The 20,000-nt window shown below is 35.8% G+C and overlaps 1 protein-coding gene across 1 annotated transcript in view; it reads right to left on the bottom strand.

Annotated features, from left to right (window-relative positions):
- Nucleotides 1–13,804, bottom strand: part of LOC132720870 (E3 ubiquitin-protein ligase RNF213-like) — a gene marked incomplete at its 3' end in the record, with an annotated part of 34,705 nt that extends 20,901 nt beyond the window's left edge. Inside the window, 8 exon segments of the mRNA XM_060705094.1 lie at nt 351–455; nt 754–1,027; nt 1,351–1,409; nt 1,726–1,966; nt 2,898–3,134; nt 7,286–7,545; nt 11,917–12,182; nt 13,596–13,804. Of these exon segments, the coding sequence (XP_060561077.1) occupies nt 351–455; nt 754–1,027; nt 1,351–1,409; nt 1,726–1,966; nt 2,898–3,134; nt 7,286–7,545; nt 11,917–12,182; nt 13,596–13,794 (1,641 nt within the window).
- Between the last annotated feature and the right edge of the window lie 6,196 nt (nt 13,805–20,000).

Raw genomic sequence — 20,000 nt, 5'->3', positions numbered from 1 at the left:
TACTTTTTGAGTTAAGTGCGACACAAAAGAGAACGGATGGACGGAAGGATGGACATACGTAAAAGGGTAAATCTAAATGCCCGCCACTAAAGTGGGGGCACAAAAATATATGCAGTGCACATCCTTTAAACTTCAAATGACAAACAGAAGTAAGAATGATAAAACATGACAAAGAGCAAAAAAGGCTTTCCAAACAAATTATAGGTTAGAAATTTAAAAAAGTTCAGGTTTTTTTTTTTAATCATTGCTTTAAAGTGCCAATGACAATATCAGGATGTGTTTTGAATTTGATAGCTTGAAAACACCAGCTATTCTTTTCCAGCTATTTTTTTTTCATGTTGAACTTTTACCTTTGTTTGTAGTTTATCCCAAAGGACTTTTGTAATTTGTTTGTTCCATTCCTCACATAATGGTTGAGACTTGATGCTGTCTGGTGCATATACCATATTCCAACACTGAATTATAAAGTTTTCTTAAGTAAAAATCAACAGATTTTCAATAATACTTTTCAAGTTTCAGAATTCTGTATGCTTGCATTCAATTCTTATTAACATGCAAAGTGAATTTCATGATAAAATTGTGTGATAGTTAACAAGTAGATTGATCCTAATGTTAATATGTGAATTTACTTTACTACTTTATTTGAATTGATTTAGTTTTACCTAAGCATACAAATCTATCATAGAAAGTATAATCTAATTTGAATGTAAGGATTTGATCTATATAAAATAAATAGTTTTCTTATCCATTAACCTTGAGAGTGTCTTCCATGTAGGTTACCCACTGCCAACTCCAAGATTCTATCCATTTAAAGACTTCAGGGACACATGGTTGCATTATCCCTAAAGCATATTTTTTCTGGCTTATTGTTTTCTTATCTTCTCTTTCTTCATAGGATGACAAACAGTGCAACATAATCCCAATAGAACTTGAAAATGGATTAACACGATTTGTTTTTGTGCACTCCAGGAAAACTTGTGATGAAAAGAATGTTTGCATCTTCTCTTGATGAATATTTAATTTGTCACTGAAAAACAGCAAAACAGAATAGGGGGCATAATTCTGCTAAAGTGATGGGCAGAACTTACCTGCCGTTATTACTGAATAAAAATTTCAAGACCATGTTAACTAAAGGAACCTCAGGGTGGGGCCAATTTGAACTCAAAGGCATGATATAATTTGGTACAGGACTACCAAAATATCATTCCTATGAAATTTTATTAGATAATTCACTATATGGGCTAGATGTTGTTTAAAGAAAATGATGAAAATGATGAACAATATCACGAAAGCTAATCTCTTAGCACTTTACTATATCATAAAGTAAAGAAAGTAGAAAAATTTTTATACCTTTGCTTTGGTGACTTTTCAAGGTGCTCTAATAGAGTCTTCATACTCTTCTCTACAAGCTAAAATATGAGAAAAATCTTTTTTTAATCTCGTCTTCAGATCACCCCATGGATGATTGACTTCTTGTAATTTTTGAAAAAATCCAATCAACAAATCTTAATTCATCAATTTTAAAAATAAAAAGTAAATGTACAATACACTTAGAATTATAAGTGTGTTAACCCACCATAACTTGCTGTCACAGAGTAAACAAACCAATTTTATCTATAAAGACATGACACACAATTTTTTAAAGAGATGGAGTAGATTGTTCATCAAAAATAAACAAACTTATTCTAAACTAACTCTTCTACACAAGCAAAAGAGACAGCTTACTCTTTCATCAGTAGTGACATCTCCATAGCTGTATGTTCTGTAAATGTAATCGAATTTCCAACTTGGCCTAGTGTCTTTTATGTGAAAGAACAAGTTTGCTAGGATAATTTCTGTTGGAATTTTGCCTGTAGCTATTACTGAATCAAGTTCTCTCAGTCTTACTGCAGTGACAAATGATCGTGGCAACAAATAGTCCATTTCAAACATTGGTTCCAAAACATCCAGGGTCTTTTCTATTGGTCTGAAATGATAAATGACAAGAGCTATCAGTAAGACAGTATGCTTGACTTTTGCTGGTGCTTGATGGTATTAACAAGTATAAAATGAATTCTAGATTACTGAACACTTGATTCTTTGAATTCATAAAATGTGTCAGGAACCTGCAAGCTACATGTAAATCTTGATCAGTACTTCCATGATTTTTTCAAAAATTAAGAAGTCATATCAAAACATGAAATAATTGAATCAATGGCAGGGAACCAATAACATATGATGTTTTTTCTATTACAAAATTAATGGTATGGAAAAATCATGAGATTCACAAATAACTTGTTCAATTAAATAAATATAAGAAGCTCTCCATACTCATCTAACCTTACTGGCTGCAATGCCTTGAAGAAAATGCAAAGCAAACAACCATTGGGATTTATTTGTTTGTTTTAGTGTAGAGGATTGTGAAGTCACAAGTCACATTTTCACTGTAAAGATTGTATGGCAAGATTATAGGATGGAGGAAACAACAGCTGCTACCTCTTCCAAGGTTTATTTCAGGCACAGAAAAGCACCCAAGTAGAACCATTTTGTTTAAGCTTGCTGGTTACGAAATTACTAACAGACTGATAGACGGACTGACTGCCAGGTGCATAACAATATTTTATCCAAAGTTGTTGTTTTTTTTGTCTATAAAAAAGGTTATGAGAAAAAGAAAATACATTGTATAGGCATTTCTGGAGCATGACATGTCTTTTAGTACTTTTTAAGATTAATGTTGCAAGCAACACTTCCACCAGAAAAGTTTAGCTATAAATTAGTCAAAATCCATTCTAGAGTTACAGGCCTTGTTGTTGAGATATGATGTTATAGAAGAAGGTACATGCCAGACTTCAACCAAAATATTCATACATGCACAGGTGAAGAGGATAGCCCCCTTATTATTCAATAAAAAGTCTTACATTTCCCAATGATCTGTCTTCCCTCTAAAATACTTGACACAATGCTCCCCTAACTGTGATATGCCCCACCAGGTAGGATCTTTCTTGTCGTGAGTTACATCAAAAGCTGGTTTATCAAATGGACTACACAGTCCATACAGAAAATGAATCCATGGCATCAGAAATAGCCAAGATGGATTCTTCGAGTTGGATGAAATGTACTTGCCAAGTGACAAGAACGCTTCCTTCATCTGTTGCCTAAAATAGAAAATCATATATAACACTAAAATTTAAGCTTAATTTGAGAAAATGCAAAAGCTAATATAAGTTTAAGGTACAATGTATTATAATCAAGGGGAACATTGTCACAAAATACACCTGTCACAAAAGCTTTTGACAGAGATGTGGGCATTATAGATATGCATATAGACGATATGCTTTTGGTAATATCCAGACAATATCTGAATATTTTATCATCTCTATTGACCTTGATCTTGCAAATATTAACCGTAACTAGAACTGCCACTGTCATGGCGTGAATACCCCCACATACCACTTTGTCAGAATCAATAGTAGTCATTTAGAGCTCAAGGCCAACCTCCCAGCCAAATCTGAGGGAAGTAACCAGTGCATTGCTAAGTTATGTATTCTTCATGCTTTTAGTGGCAAAGATCAAAGTGACCTTTACCTTTGACCTACTGACCTCAAAACTAAAACTGCCACTGAAAGTCTTCAATACCCGCTCCCACCCCCACCCCCCACCCCATTCATGCAGCTATACCTGGATGTATTTTATGATGAATATATAAGAACATAATTATATGCTTCAAATGTGAAAATGTAAAAATCAAAACACTGTGGACAGGCATTCTTAAGCATTTGAGCAGACAGGATTATTGTTATAAAAGCCCATGTGACCTTGACCTTTGACAATGTCACCTTAAAATCAATAGGGGTCATCTAATAGTCATAACCAACTTCAATACTAAATATCAAGACTGTTGACCAAAGCATTCTAAAGCAATTGAGTGGACAAGCTTTTTGAAGTTCAGGCACCAGTGACCTTGACCTTTGACAAAGTGACCTCAAAATCAACATGGGTCACCAAATAGACATGACCAACATCCATGCCATATATGAAGACTGTGGGTCAAAGGAATCTTAAGTGATTTGGCGGACAAGCTTTCTTCAGGAAAGGCCCCAGTGACCTTGACCATTAACCTGGTGATCTCAAATAAATATGGGTCATCTACTAATCATAACTAACCTCCATGCAAAAAATAAAGCCTGTGGGTCAAAGGATTATTAAGTTATTGGGCGGACAATATTTTTTCATTTCAGAACCCTATAACCTTGACCTTTAACCTGGTGACCACAAAATAAACAGGGGTCATCTACTAATCATGACTAACTTGCATGCCAAATATGAAGACTGTGGGTCAAAGGATTCTTAAGTTATTGGGCAGACAATAATTTTTCAGTCAAGGCCCCTGTGACTTTGACCTGGTGACCTCAATATCAATAGGGGTCATCTACTTATCATGAATAACCTGCATGCCAAATTTGAAGACTGTGGGTCAAAGGATTCTTAAGTTATTCGGCAGACAAAAACTTTTCTGTCAAGGTCCCTGTGACCTTGACCTTTGACCCGGTGACCTCAAAGTCAACAGGGGTCATTTACTAATCAAGACTAACCTACATGCCAAATATGAAGACTGTGGGTCAAATGAATCATAAGTTATTGGGCGGACTAGCTTTTTGGAGTCAAGGCCCCTGTGACCTTGACCTTTGACCTCAAAATCAATAGGGGTTATCTACTAATCATAACTAACCTCCATGCCAAACACAAAGACTGTGGGTCAAATGAATTTTAAGTTATTGGGCGGGCAACCTTTTTGATGTCAAGGCCCCTGTGACCTTGACCTTTGACCTGGTGACCTCAAACTAACCTGCAAGGAAAATATGAAGACTGTGGGTCAAAGGAATCTTAAGTTTATGGGTGGACAAGAAAAAACCGACAAGACACCCGACGGCCTGACAGGCGGACGGACAAGCTGATTCCAGTATACCCCCCCCCCTTACAACTTTGTTGTGCAGGGTATAATTACATGTGTCACACTTGTAGTCATGATAGTAATCATTTGTGTTACAATCCATCAATAAATGATGACCAAATGGTCCCTGTACACAAACTTTGACATCTTTATGTGACCTTGACTTTGGTTGCAGGGACCTCGATTATGTGTGCAATACTTAGCCTCACAATGGGGAACATTTATGCCTAGTTATGTTGAAATTTCCCCATGCATGTAAAAGTTTTGCTCCTGACAAGCGTAATCAATGACTACTAAATGTAACTTTGACTTTTGACATAGAGACTTTGACCATGCATATATTTACCTTAATTAAATGTTTCACACCCATAGTCATGATAATGATCATTTGTGTTTCAATCCCTCAATAAATGATGACTAAAGAGTCGGAATACACATTTTCATATTTTTATCTGAAATTTGAACCCTATGTTTGACCTTGACCTTGTCCACAGTGACCTAAATTATGCACGCAACAATAAGTCTCACAAATGTGATGATTTGTGCCAAGTGACATTGAAATCCCTCTATGCATGTAGAAGACTTGCTCCAGACAAGCATTTTTCAATAACCTCCAAGTGTGACCTTGACCCTTGACCTAGAGATCTGGTTCATGACGCGACACGGCTTATCAAAGTGGGGAACATTTCTACGAAGTTTCATCTTAATTCCTACATGCATGTAGGAGATTGGACGCTGTCCGCCCGCCCACCCACCAGACCGCCCGCCAGGTGAGAAACTATGATATGACCTGTTTTCGAAACGGGCGTATTTGTTTAATTGTTGAAATGGATTTTATGTCACCGACAAATTATAGGTCATTTGGTGACATTCCAGCTTTCCTGGTGGAGAAAGACTTCAGGTGCCCTTCTGTGCATTATCTAACAGACACCTGAGTAGAACCACCAACGTTCCGTAAGCTGGAAAAGCTTTCTCACATGAAAAAATCCAAAGTCCCTGACGTGATTAGAACTCACAGCGTTGAGGGGCAAGTGGTTTGAAGTCAACAGACGCCCCATGAAAAGGGCGTATAAAAATGCTCATAACAATAACACAAATAAACACATACATCTTCAATTTGTTACTTTAACATTTTGAAACATGGGACATGGCGGAGTGGTTAACACCTTACGACTAGGAAACTAAGCATTACTGAAAATGTTGGTTCAAACGGGTTAACCCCATTATGGGCAAGACTTTGTTTTCCTGAATAAGACACTTTCACTCAATGTGTTAGTTCTAGGAATTGAGAGTGCTAATTAGCAGAAAGCTTCCGAAATATTACTAACTAAAATTAATTCTGTATATTGAATCCCATCTAAAAAAACTAGAGCTATTACTAAACATGATTCAAACCCACACCTACAACTAAAAGTTTTTGAAAAATAAGTGGTTTGATGCAAAATTTGAACACAACCTTAGTAATATTTAATGATAAAAATAATTATAACAATTCATTGCCTATCTCACAGAAACCATTTTTCCAATTTTCAGTTACAGTGACCTTGACCTTGAACCTAGGGAGTCCAACAACATTCCCAAGCTAGATCTCTTCATAAGCTTGCAAAATGCCAAGTTTCATTACAATATTACATTCCTTAAACTCTAGTTATTGTACGGAAACCATTTTGCACTTTGAGTACAATGTCATTGGCCTTAACCTAAGTTAGGTCAAAAAGCAATCACAAGTGGGTCTCTGCACAAGCTTGCTTTATATTACAATAAATTATAACTCTAGTTAGTAACACTGACCTTGACCCAAGGGTGTCCAAAAGCAATCCCAACCTGGGTTACAACATAAAGTTGCTATATACCAAGTTTGATAACAATACCTAATTACAAACCCTAGTAAACATCCAGAAACCATGAAGCAGACTGACCCATGTTATTTAGCTGTAACTTTTATTTAAATCATTAAAAACAATGAAATTTTATCCAATTGACTTTAGGTCCTTAATTCACATAAAAAGTACCTTATCCTGTGCTAAGAAAATGTAATAACCTATCTAAAGTAACCCATTGAGGGCCTCAATATTTGCAAAGTATTTATGACATGGGTTTAAAATTAAAATGTTTCTTCTTAATTATTTTATGCAACTTGACAAAAGCAAGATAATCAATCTATCATAACATTTCTTCGAGAATCATAGAACCTGGTGAGCAAAAATTGCAAGCTATTACAATGATAATCCCTGCAGTAAATTATCATTATAACAAAATATCCACAAATATTACTTTATACATGTACTTTAAATAAAAACTTAAGAAGCTTTAAATCAAAAGACTACATCTTTACAATAAACATTCTTCATTTACCTATTCTCAGGAAAATACTTTTCCAAAATGTCCAATTCAAGGCAAGTTTTCTTCTCTGGATCAGGTCTCATAATTAGATGTTCACAGACTTTTTGCCAGCTCTTCAGATTAACATTAAATGACAAATCCAACTTTTTGGCAGCAAATACAGCAGCAATGGCTAGAGCAACTTGTCTTTCCCTTGTACTTGCAGACATATCAGTTGTGTTTTGTAAACTTCCTGCAGTTTCCAGTATAACATCGAGAATAGATCCACCAATCTGCAATTGAAATGGCAAATATTTTATACCCGGCAGGCGGCAGGCAGGAACTATCATGATGCATCAACATATCAAATTTCAATGTTATAATTTAAGTAATTGACCATGAACAAAAACTTTAATAAAACTAGAAATGTGTCCATAGGACATGTGTGCCCCTACCGCACCACTGTTCTGTCAATCTTATGACTCTAGGTCAAATATTTTTTGAAAACTAAAAATCTTTTACTAAGTAAAGGGCAAGAACTTTACAAATACTGATATAAATCCACAAGCAAACCCCAAGGTGCATAAGTACACATGCTGACCAACATTCTTGTAAACTTTCAGGCCTACAAGTCAAATACTTTTTGAGCTATGCATGAACAAGTTGAAAATTGCAAATTTACACTACTGTAAATCAAGGGCAATAACTCTAACAAAACTGAAAAAAATCCACATTCAAAGTCCAGGTGCATAGCTTCACAGTGATGTGAATCATGATTCCTGTAATTTAGTGATGTTGATCATTATTCCTGTAAAGTTGGTTGATTCTAACTCAAGTATTCAAGGAACAAATAACAGCATAATCAAACGGTTTTTACTAAGTCAAGGGAAATAACTCAACAAATTCTAAATCCACAAGCGAAACCCCAGGTGCAAAACTAAATATGCTGAGCAAGTTAAAAATTGCAAAAATTTTCTAAGTCAAGGGCAATAACTATAAAAATACTAAATAAATCCAATTGAAAATACCCAGGTGCACAACTACACATGCTGAGCAATATTCCTGTAAAGTTACATGACTCTATGTCAAATCCTTTTTGAGTTACATGCGACACAAACTGAAAATTGCAAAAAATTTCCTAAGTCAAGGGCAATTACTCTCAAAATACTAAATAAATCCAGATGAAAATACCCAGGTGCACAACTACACATGCTGATAAACATTCCTGTAAAATTTCATGACTTTAAGTCAAATACTTTTTGAGTAACATGCGACACAAACTGAAAATTGCAAAATTTTACTAAGTCAAGGGCAATAACTATAAAAATACTAAACAAATCCAGACGAAAATAACCAAGTGCACAACTACACATGCTGATCAACATTCCTGTAAAGTTTCATGACTCTAGGTCAAATACTTTTTGAGTAACATGCGACACAAACTGAAAATTGCAAAATTTTACTAAGTCAAGGGCAATAACTCTAAAAATAATAAATAAAACCAGATGAAAATACCCAGGTGCACAACTACAAATGCTGATCAACATTCCTGTAAAGTTTGATAACTCTAGGTCAAATAGTTTTTGAGTTACATGCACACAAGTTGAAAATTGCAAAATTTTACTAAGTCAAGGGCAATAACTCTAAAAATATTAAAAATATCCAGACAAAAATACCCAGGTGTACAACTAAACGTGCTGATCAACATTCCTGTAAAGTTTCATGACTCTAGGTCAAATACTTTTTGAGTTACAATAATAATAATAATTGTGCCACAAGTTAAAAAATTGCAAAATATTACTAAGTCAAGGGCAATAACTCTAAAAAATACTAATAATATCCAGACGAAAATACCCAGGTGCACAACTACACATGCTGATCAACATTCCTGTAAAGTTTCATGACTGTAGGTCAAATACTTTTTGAGTTACATGCGGCACAAGTTGAAAATTGCAAAATTTTACTAAATCGAGGGCAGTAACTCTAAAAATACTAAAAATATCCAGACAGAAATACCCAGGTGCACAACTACACATGCTGATCAACATTCCTGTAAAGTTTCATTATTCTAGGTCAAATACTTTTTGAGTTATGTGTGACACAAAAGAGAACGGACGGACAGACGGACAAGGGTAAAATCGAAATGCCTGCCACTAAATTAGGGGCACAAAAAATAAAGTGGCACATAGAACTCATCAAGTTGTATCTACACAATAAGTTCCTAGGTCGATGCACTTTGATTAAAAGAGTCATAGTCAACTGGGAGCCCTTCTCTACAATTTACTTATTCCAAAGGCAAACACAGGAAGAACATTGAAATGAAGGCTTTCAAAGAAAATCCATGTACGTATATTAGCAACTGAATGTTTTATTTTGTTATTTGACCTTTGACCCCTTAGTGTGACCTTGACCTTTGCCACAGACATCTGAATTTTTTGCATAAAACTCCCCTCACTATGGCAAATATTTACCCAAAGTTATATGAAAATCCCTCCATGCTTGTAGAAATTACACAAGAAACAGGTTTTGCCCTGACCCCAAAGTGTGTCCTTGACCTTTGAGCCGTGGATCTGGGTTTTGCGTGTGACATACCAACCCAAGAATGGGCAAGATATAGACCGGAAAAATCCAGATGGACACACAAACAAATATGCTACCTAACTGAGATAAAGGGACATTTCTATTGATATTGTATTTTGTTTAATAGAGGGCCATTGGCACCTTCCTCTATTGTTGCAGAATGATCTCTTTTGTTCTGTTTACAGTTAGATAGCCCCTTATCCCTATTTTGTAGGGACACACACAGATGCACATAGTATGTTACACCAAACTATACACCAAAAGTGACAAGCTCACAACAAGCAGGCTTGACAAAAAATGCATGCCCCAGTAAATATCTTATTACAGTATATGATTAATCAGAGTTCCCACAAAGAAAAGAAATTTTAAATTCCCTGACTTTTCCATGACATTTTCCTGAAATTGAAATTGGAATTCAATACTACTTCATACAATCATCAAGCAAATTAAGAGGAAGTGCAGTGCATAAGAACCATAACTCTGTCTAGAGTAATTATTGAGTTACCGCCCTTTGTTACTATTCCATTGCTTTTTTCTTTCAAATTATGTATGCTCCGGACAAGGAAAAGTAACAAAGGGCAACAACTCTATAATGAGTCATGATGGAGTTATGGTTTTTGTGCACTGCACTTCCTTTCAATGTGTTTGACCATTGTATGAAGTTATATTGAATTCCAACCATTAGTCTTTAAGTTATGCTCCTGACAAGGAAAATGCAACAGACGTTTGGACCGACTGACCGACCAACCAACCAACCATCGGGTGACTCCTATATATCCCCCAAACTTCGTTTTTGGGGGTATAATAATGTGAAACTTCAAAATGTTAGTATGACCTTGACCTTTGAGGTAGAGGCGTAATTCTTGGGGGCGACACATCGTCTTGATGTAGTAGACATTTATGCCTAGTTATTTTAAAATCATACAATGCATGACAAAGTTACAGTCCTGACACGAATGTATGTACCTATTTTCCCTAATTGTGATAATGTGAAACTTCAAAATGATAGTGTGACCTTGACCTTTTAGGTAGAGACGTAATTTTTTTAACGCCACACATTGTCTTGATGTGGTTAACATTTATGCCTGGTAATTTAAAATCATTCAATGCATGACAAAGTTACAGTCCGGAGACCTTTGAGGTAGAGACCTAATTCTTGAATGCACACATCGTCTTAATGAGGTATACATTTTGCCTAGTTATTTTAATATCATTCAATTCATGACAAAGTTACAGTATGGACACGAATGTGTGTACCTATTTATTCTTATTGCGATAATGTGAACCTTCAAAATGATAGTGTGACCTTGACCTTTAAGGTAGGGATGTGGTTCTTAGACGCGACACATCATCTTGATGTGGTTAATATTTGTGCCAAGTTATTTCTAAATCCCTCAATGTATGACCAAGTTACAGTCCAGATACAGATGAAGTGGGGACGCACAGACGGAAAGATGGTGCGATTATATTATGCCTCCCTTTGGGGGCATAACAATAAAGATACCAAAATGGTGGAATAAACTGACTTATAATTAAATATGTAGCCTTTACTGATTTTGCTTCCTACCGTTTCCCGACTTTGGAAAAAAATCATTTTTCCCTGACTTTTCCCTGACCTTGGGAACGCTGTAATAATATCTTAAGGATGCCATCATTTATTAACTTTGTCACAAAGTATTGGGACATTTTACACTTGTATTTTCCTGTATAAGCATATGTAAACTAAGTGACCATTACGACTGAGCCGCTTCAGGAGCATGATATATAAGGCTTTTGTAGAAGATCACAAGGGGAAGCTACATGCCTAATATCTAAGTTCCATGCATTATAGTGAGAGAAATTTCAATGGATTTCATTTTTAAAGTCTATTTTTAGCTCCTGTGACCTACTTATGCATCAAACTTTTGTAGAGGACCACTTGAAGATCTGTAGAGATTGGTCAAGATCCATCAAGTGGTCTAGGAGGAGGTGTTGTTTAAAGTAATTAAGGATAACAACAGACAACGGATGACCACAAAAGCTCAATTTTCAGTACATTGTCCTCAGATGAGCTACAAATGCTATACAAATGAAAGTTTGCTTACATCTTCCTTATATTTATTGTCCTTGGAGTCCCAACATCTACCATCATGATAATAGGCTCTTTTAAAGCCTAAGAATAACATTTCTAGCTGTTCCAGGGATACAGAGTAACTGGAATCTTCTGATTGCAGAATATTTGAGCTAAAATAATCAACACCTTTTTTTGCATGTTTTATTAGCTCAGTCCTCCAGGAGAAAATGAAACTTGAAACCCTATCCCATGTTGACGGTTCTTTTTCCACTACTCCATCGTACTGATGCCAGACATCTGTTTGTATACAAATCAAAAATATTTGTGTATTTATTGCAACTTAAATTCCCATTATATCAAATTTAAATCATGAATTATCACGATTTCTATGTCTAACACCTTGTAAAACATTAAATATTCATTTTCAAAGTTTTTAAATTTCATTACAAGATAAAACAAGAGCCATGTCAACATGGCCATCCCCCGCCAAATGTGTTTGCTCATTGGAAAAATGTATATGTAGTAGAGCAGAATAATTCCATTTTAAGAGGTCTTTTGATAATGAAAACTGATGGCTATAGTGATTACAGATTTGAAACTTATGTGAATACTGATGGCTGAAAATAACAAAGGGCAATAACTGAAAAATAATGCAGGGTAGGTTATCATTCTTGTGTGCTGCATCCCTCCTCAGTAAAATCTATCCACCTATGAAGTTTCAAGTTGATACCTCAAATACTTTTTGAGAAAAAAAATGAATTGAAAAATTAAGTATGAAAAATAACAAAGGGCAATAACTCAAAAATTATAAAAGGTAGAGTTATCATTCTTGTGCACTGCACACCTCATGAATTAGATCTATGCACCTATGAAGTTTCATAATGATATCTCAAAGGCCTTTTGAGTTATGCTCTGGACAAAAATTAATTTTGAAAAATAACAAAGGGCAATAACTCAAAAATTATGCAGGGTAGAGTTATCATTCTTGTGCACTGCACTCCTCCTCAATGAGATCCATCCACCTATGAAGTTTCCAGTTAATACCTCAAATAGTTTTTGAGATAAGCTCTGGACAAAATAGCATGAAAAAGAACAAAGGGCAATAACTCAAAAATTGTATAGGGAAGAGTTATCATTTCTCCTCAATAAGATCTATCCACCTATGACATTTTATGTTGATATCTCAAACACTTTTTGAGTTATGCCTCACTCAGGTGAAAAATTAAGTAAGAAAAAATAACAAAGGGCAATAACTCAAAAATTATGAAAGGTAGAGTTATCATTCTTATGCACTGCACACCTCCTGAGTGAGATCTATGCACCTATGAAGTTTCATGTTGATATCTCATAGGCTTTTGGAGTTATGCTCTGGACAAAAATCAATTTTGAAAAATAACAAAGGGCAATAACTCAAAAATTATGCAGGGTAGAGTTATCATTCTTGTGCACTGCACTCCTCCTCAATGAGGTCTATCCACCTATGAAGTTTCAAGTTGATAACTCAAATACTTTTAGAGATATGCTCCGGACAAAAATGTCCGACGGAAGGACGGACGGACGGAAGGTCGGACGGACGGAGACTATTTCTATATCCCCCGCCGAAAAGTTTTCGGAGGGGGATAATAAAACCTGAATAAAAATATTCAAAGGAAAAAATGAAAACATTCAAACTATAAAATAATTCAACAAGTTTAACATAATTGCTATTACCTATCTTATTCCATTTTTCTATCAAAGTGAGAGTTCTATTAGCACCCATTCCAGTGTTACTCTCTTTCAAATAATGCTCCCATGTGTATTGATCCTTCCCAGTTTTTTCAATCTTTTCAATGCAATATTTGTATGGAATTCTCTTTCCAAATACTATCTTCTCAGTGGCAATTTTCATGTCAAATTCAAACTCGAACATGTGATCTGTTATTTTCCTACATTCAAGTAAAAACAAAACAAAATATTCTAAAATTCTATTCAATACATCTGTGAGAATAAATAATATTTTTATTAATTTAAGACATATATTACCTATCTTAGTCCATGATAAAAACATTGCATCAAGCATAATCAAGCATAGAAAAAATACAGAGAATGTGTGGTTTAAAGCAGCATTCCTCAAATAAATGCTTAAAAAACTAGAACTCCGCGAGTCGGATAAGTCGCCTTGTGAACAATATAGTTTAGAAGAAATGGCCAGGACAAAAATGAAATTTGAAAATCAACAAAGGGCAATACTCAAAAAATAAGAAATGCAGAGTACCAGTTCTTGTGCACTGCACTTCTTCTTAATGAGATCTATCATCCTATGAAGTTTCGTGTCCATAGCTTTTATACTTTAGGAGAAATGGCCCAGACAAAAATAAAGTATGAAAATTAACAAAGGGCAATAACTCAAAAAATAAGAAATGCAGAGTACCAGTTCTTGGGCACTGCACTTCTTCTTAATGAGATCTATCATCCTATGAAGTTTCATGTCCATAGCTTTTATAATTTAGGAGAAATGGCCCAGACAAAAATAAAGTATGAAAATTAACAAAGGGCAATAACTCAAAAAATAAGAAATGCAGAGTACCAGTTCTTGTGCACTGCACTTCTTTTTAATGAGATATATCATCCTATGAAGTTTCATTTCCATACCTTTTATACTTGAGGAGAAATGGCCCGGACAAAAATAAAGTATGAAAATTAACAAAGGGCAATAACTCAAAAAATAAGAAATGCATAGTACCAGTTCTTATGCACTGCCATTCTTCGTAATGAGATCTATCATCCTATGAAGTTTCAAGTCCATAGATTTTATACTTTAGGAGAAATGGCCCGGACAAAATAAAGTATGGAAATTAACAAAGGGCAATAACTCAAGAAATAAGAAGTTCAGAGTACCGGTTCTTGTGCACTGCACTTCGGGTCATTGTAAGAAGCATGCATACCAAGTTTGAAGTCAATCCGACTTATAATGACTGATTTATGCTCCGGACAAGCTTAAGGGGACGCCGACGCCGACAACGATGCCGACACCGACGCCGCCGACAAAAGTAACCCCTATAAGTCAAGGCGAACAAAAATTAATAATGCTAATTTTTCGTGAACATTTTCAAAATGTAAAATATTGTCAAGTTAACAAAGAATTAATTTCCACATTGCAAAAAGCACTTAAAAACAATAAAAAAATTCCGAAATAAGTCACTCTGAATATGCAAAACAGCCTGAACTGTCATTGTGTGACTGATAAATACTTCAAATCAGTCATTAATTGCATATATCATGTAAATTATTTCTTTAATTCTAAATATTTCTAGTTTTCTTGATTTTTTAGAACATTTTTCTCAAGTTCATTTCTTGAAATATTTGGCTCATCCGGAGGTATGCTGCTTTAAGTAAAGGATTCTTCCTGTGTATGACTATACTAAACATGCATTTTCGGCCAAATTCTGACCAACATGGCTTGTTCATGGCATTTCAAGAAAGAACAAGAGCCCGGTTTGAGTCGGGTGATGCTCCCCGAATAGGTTTTGGACACAGGAAAGTACACCTCTTGTAGTTTAAGAGTTATGTACCTGGAAAAAGTTCAAAGTGCAATAATTCCAAAATAAGGCAAGGCAGATGTACTGTTCTTTGCATTGCACTTCTAATCACTATGATCTATCAACCTACAAAGTTTCTTGTTGATATCTCTTATGGTTTCAGAGTTATGTCTAAGACAACATCAAAAAGTAAAAACAAAGGGCAATAATTCCAGAATTAGGCAGGGCAGAGTTATGATTCTTGCACTGCATATCTACCCATTGAGATATATCTACCTACAAAGTTTCATGTTGATATCTCTTATAGTTTTACAGCTATATCCTGGACAAGAGTTTTCTAAAAGGGGAGATAATTCAAAAATGAGGCTGAACAGAGTTATGGTTCTTTTGTTCTTTTGCACTGCACTTCTACTCAATGAGATCTATCTACCTACAATGTTTCATCTTGATATCTCTTATACTTTTAGAGTTATGTTCCGGACAAAGTTCAAAATGTTAAAATTAACAAAGGGCAATAACTCCAAAATTAGAACAAAAAGAGTTATTGTTCTTATGCACTGCACATCTACCTATTGAGATCTATTCACCTACAAAGTTTCATGATGATATCTCTTATAGTTTTAGAGTTATGTCTCGGACAAGATTTTTCTATAAGGGGAGATGTCCTTCCGTTGTCTTGTCCAGAGCATAACTTGAAAACCCTTGGAGATAATTCTTTAAACTTCATACAGTGGTAGAGGGCATTGAGGGGGAGTGCAGTGTCAAAGAACCATGGACGGACAAGGCGCCGACTATTTGCTCCCCCGAAATTTTTAAGGGAGCATAATAAAATCTATTGCTTGCAAATGTTTTAGGTATATTAAATGAAAAGAAAATCTGTATATTAAAAAGAAAGAAAATCATAATTAACTCATTTTGATCCAGGCTAGACCAACCATTTTTCACCTTTTATGTGTATAACTCCATAAAAAATGAAAAGACCTACTTACTGGTAAATCATGCTTTGTATCAGTTTGGTTAAAACTAGAAATGTGTCCATAGGACATGAATGCCCCCTGTCAATCTTATGACTCTAGGTCAAATATTTTTTGTACTACATGTGCCACAAGTTGAAAACTAAAAATCAACAAAGGGCCATAATTCTGTTCAATTTGGTTGCAGCAAAAATTCCTTCCTTTACTACCATCTACACATTAAGGTTGTTAATCCCTGGAAGTTTAAGCAAAATCTGCCATCCCATTTAAGGAGTTGCGTTCACAAAATTTCTACATAGTATATAAAGTGAAAAAAATCAAGAAAGGGCCATAATTCTGATAAATTTGGTCGCAGCGAAAATTCCTTCCTTTACTACCATCTACACATTAAAGTTAATGTCCCTGTTAGTTTAAGTCAAATCTGCCATCGGGTTTAAGAGGAGTTGCGTTCACAAAATTTCTACATAGTATAATAGTGAAACAAGAGCCGGTTGAACCAGGTGATGCTCCCCGAATAGGTTTTGCACACAGGAAGGTATACCTCTCGTTGTGTCAGAATTATGCCACAGACAAAGTTCAAAGTGTAAAAACAACCCAAATATTGTGCACAACACATTGTCTCAATATTGTGATCATTTTTGTGAAATAGTTGTAAAATCCGACTTCAAATAACGAAGTAATGCGCCGGACATGATTTTGCTGCAAGGTCATGCTGTGACCTTGATCTTCAAGGTAGGGACCCAAATGTTGCATGCGGCACGTCGATTCAATATGGTGATCATCTCTGTGAAATAGTTGTTAAATCCAACTTCCGGTACAAAATTTATGGGCCGGACACTATTTTGCTGCAAGGTCATGCCGTGACCTTGACCTTCAAGGTAGCGACCCAAATGTTGCGCGGGACACAATGTCTCATTGTGGTGATCATTTCTGTGAAATAGTTGTAAAATCCGACTTCAAATAATGAAGATATATGCCGGACAAGATTTTGCTGCAAGGTCATGCTGTGACCTTGACCTTCAAGGTAGCGAGCCAAATGTTGCGCACGACACGCCATATTAATATGGTGATCATTTCTGTGAAAAAGTTTAAAAATCTGACTTCAAATAAGGAAGTTATTGGCCGTACACGATTTTGCTGCAAGGTCATGCTGTGACCTTCAAGGCAGCGACCCAAATGTGGTGCGTGACATGTCATCTTAATATGACGATCATTTCTGTGAAATACTTTTTGAATCCAACTTCAAATAGCGAAGTTATGGGCCGGACATGATTTTGCTGCAAGGTCATGCTGTGACCTTGACCTTCAAGGAAGCGACCCAGATGTTGTGCACGACACATCGTCTCAAAATGGTGATCATTTCTGTGAAATATTTTAAAATCCGACTTCAAATAACAAAGTTATGGACCGGACACGATTTTGCTGCAAGGTCATGCTGTGACCTTGACCTTCAAGGCAGCGACCCAAATGTTGTGCGCGACACGTCGTCTCAATATGGTGATCGTTTCTGTGAAAAAGTTTTAAAATCCGACTTCAAATAACAAAGTGATGGGCCAGACACAATTTTGCTGCAAGGTCATGCTGTGACCTTGACCTTCAAGGTAGCGACCCAAATGTTCCTGCGACATATCGTCTCAATATGGTGATCATTTCTGTGAAATATTTTTAAAATCCGACTTCAAATAATAAAGTAATGGACCGGACACGATTTTGCTGCAAGGTCATGCTGTGACCTTGACCTTCAAGGAAGACACCCAGATGTTGCGCGCAACACATTGTCTCAATATGGTGATCATTTCTGTGAAAAAGTTTTAAAATCCGACTTTAAAAGATGAAGTTATGGACCAGACACGATTTTGCTGCAAGGCCATGCTGTGACCTTGACCTTCAAGGTAGCGACCCAAATGTAGCGCGCACACGTCATCTCAATATGGTGATCATTTCTGTGTAATAGTTTCAAAATCCGACTTCAAATAACAAAAGTATGGGCCGGGCACGAATTTGGGACGTACGTACGGACGGACAACCTGACGACTATATGCTCCCCCGAAATTTTTCGGGGAGGAGCATAAAAATCAACAAAGGGCCATAATTCTGTTAAATTTGGTCGCAGCGAAAATTCCTTCCTTTACTGCCATCTACACATTAAGTTTGTTCATCCCTGTAAGTTTAAGCAAAATGTGCCATCCGGTTTAAGAGGAGTTGCGTTCAAACAATTTCTACATAGTATATATAGTGAAAAAAATTAAGAAAGGGCCATAATTCTGTTAAATTTGGTCGCAGCAAAAACTCCTTCCGGTACTACCATCTACACATTAAGGTTGTTCATCCCTGTAAGTTTAAGCAAAATCTGCTATCCGGTTTAAAAGGAGTTGCGTTCACAAGATTTCGGGATGTACGGGCGGATGGACAGACAGACACACGAACGGACGGACACACGAACGGACAGACGGACGGACAAGTGCAATGCTTAAAACATCAAGCTTAAAACAAGAGCTGTCACACAAAAATGACAAATGCCATTGAAAAGATTTTGTAAGTATTGAAGAAAGGATCATTATGAAAAGAAAAGAGAATAAAAGAAATAGATTGCTTAATACTGGTCTTGAGATGAAGTGCTATTAATAGCAAACATACATGTACCACCTTGAGGTTTTGGTCGGACACATCATCTTTAAGTGATAGACGTGTATGCAAAGTTATTTCAAACCCTTTTTAACGCATGACAATGTTACAGTCTGGCATGAATATGTACCTTCAAACTATTTTTTTGAGAATTTGAACCTTCAGTCTTTTATTATACTTTTAATGTCTGGCCACAATGATTGCTTTGTCCAAGCATGAAGTCAATCCACTTATTACTTACAAGTTATAGCCAATTGTATTTGTGAACAAGAGCTGTCACCCAAGAGACGAATGCCCCCAAAAGGTTTCTTAAGCATGCAGGTATTATGAAAAGAAAAGAGAATGAAAGTAATTAATTGCTGAATATTGTTCTTTGTATTATTGTACTTGTAATCTCTTATTGTGATAGCATGAACCTTCAAAATATAAGTATGACCTTGACCTTTGAAGAAGGGACGTGGTTCTTGGACGCAACAAAATATTGTTATGAGATAGAAATTTGTGCCAAATTATTTCAAAAGTCCTCTATGCATGACAAAGTTACAGTCTGGACATGATTGTTGTGTAAGTGGGGACACACGGACAGATGGACATGAGCCTTAGCCACGATGCATTGTCTTGATGTGGTAGAATTTTGTGCCAAGTTATTTTAAAATCCTTCGATGCATGACAAAGTTACAGTCCGGACATGAATGTCTCGAGAGAATGAGTACCTTCAAACTATAAGTGTGACCTTTACCTTAAAGGTTGTGACATGGGTCTTTAATGTGGTAGTTATTTATGCCTACTAATTTTAAAATCCTTTGAAGCAAGACAAAGTTATAGCCTGGACACGAATGAGTTACCTATAAACTCTAACCGTGATAAAGTGAACTTTAAAATGGCCTTTAAGGTTGGGACATGATTATTAGACGTAACACATCGTCTTGATGATGTAGACATTCATGCCAAGTTATTTTAAAATCCTTTCAAGCATGACAAAGTTACCGCCCGGGAAG

This window comes from Ruditapes philippinarum, unplaced genomic scaffold (genome assembly GCF_026571515.1).
Source record: "Ruditapes philippinarum isolate M1 unplaced genomic scaffold, ASM2657151v2 ctg8136_1_1_1_1, whole genome shotgun sequence".
NCBI classification, from domain to species: domain Eukaryota; kingdom Metazoa; phylum Mollusca; class Bivalvia; order Venerida; family Veneridae; genus Ruditapes; species Ruditapes philippinarum.
The sequence above is the reverse complement of the archived record's forward strand: the minus strand, read 5'-3'. Positions and strand labels throughout refer to the sequence as shown.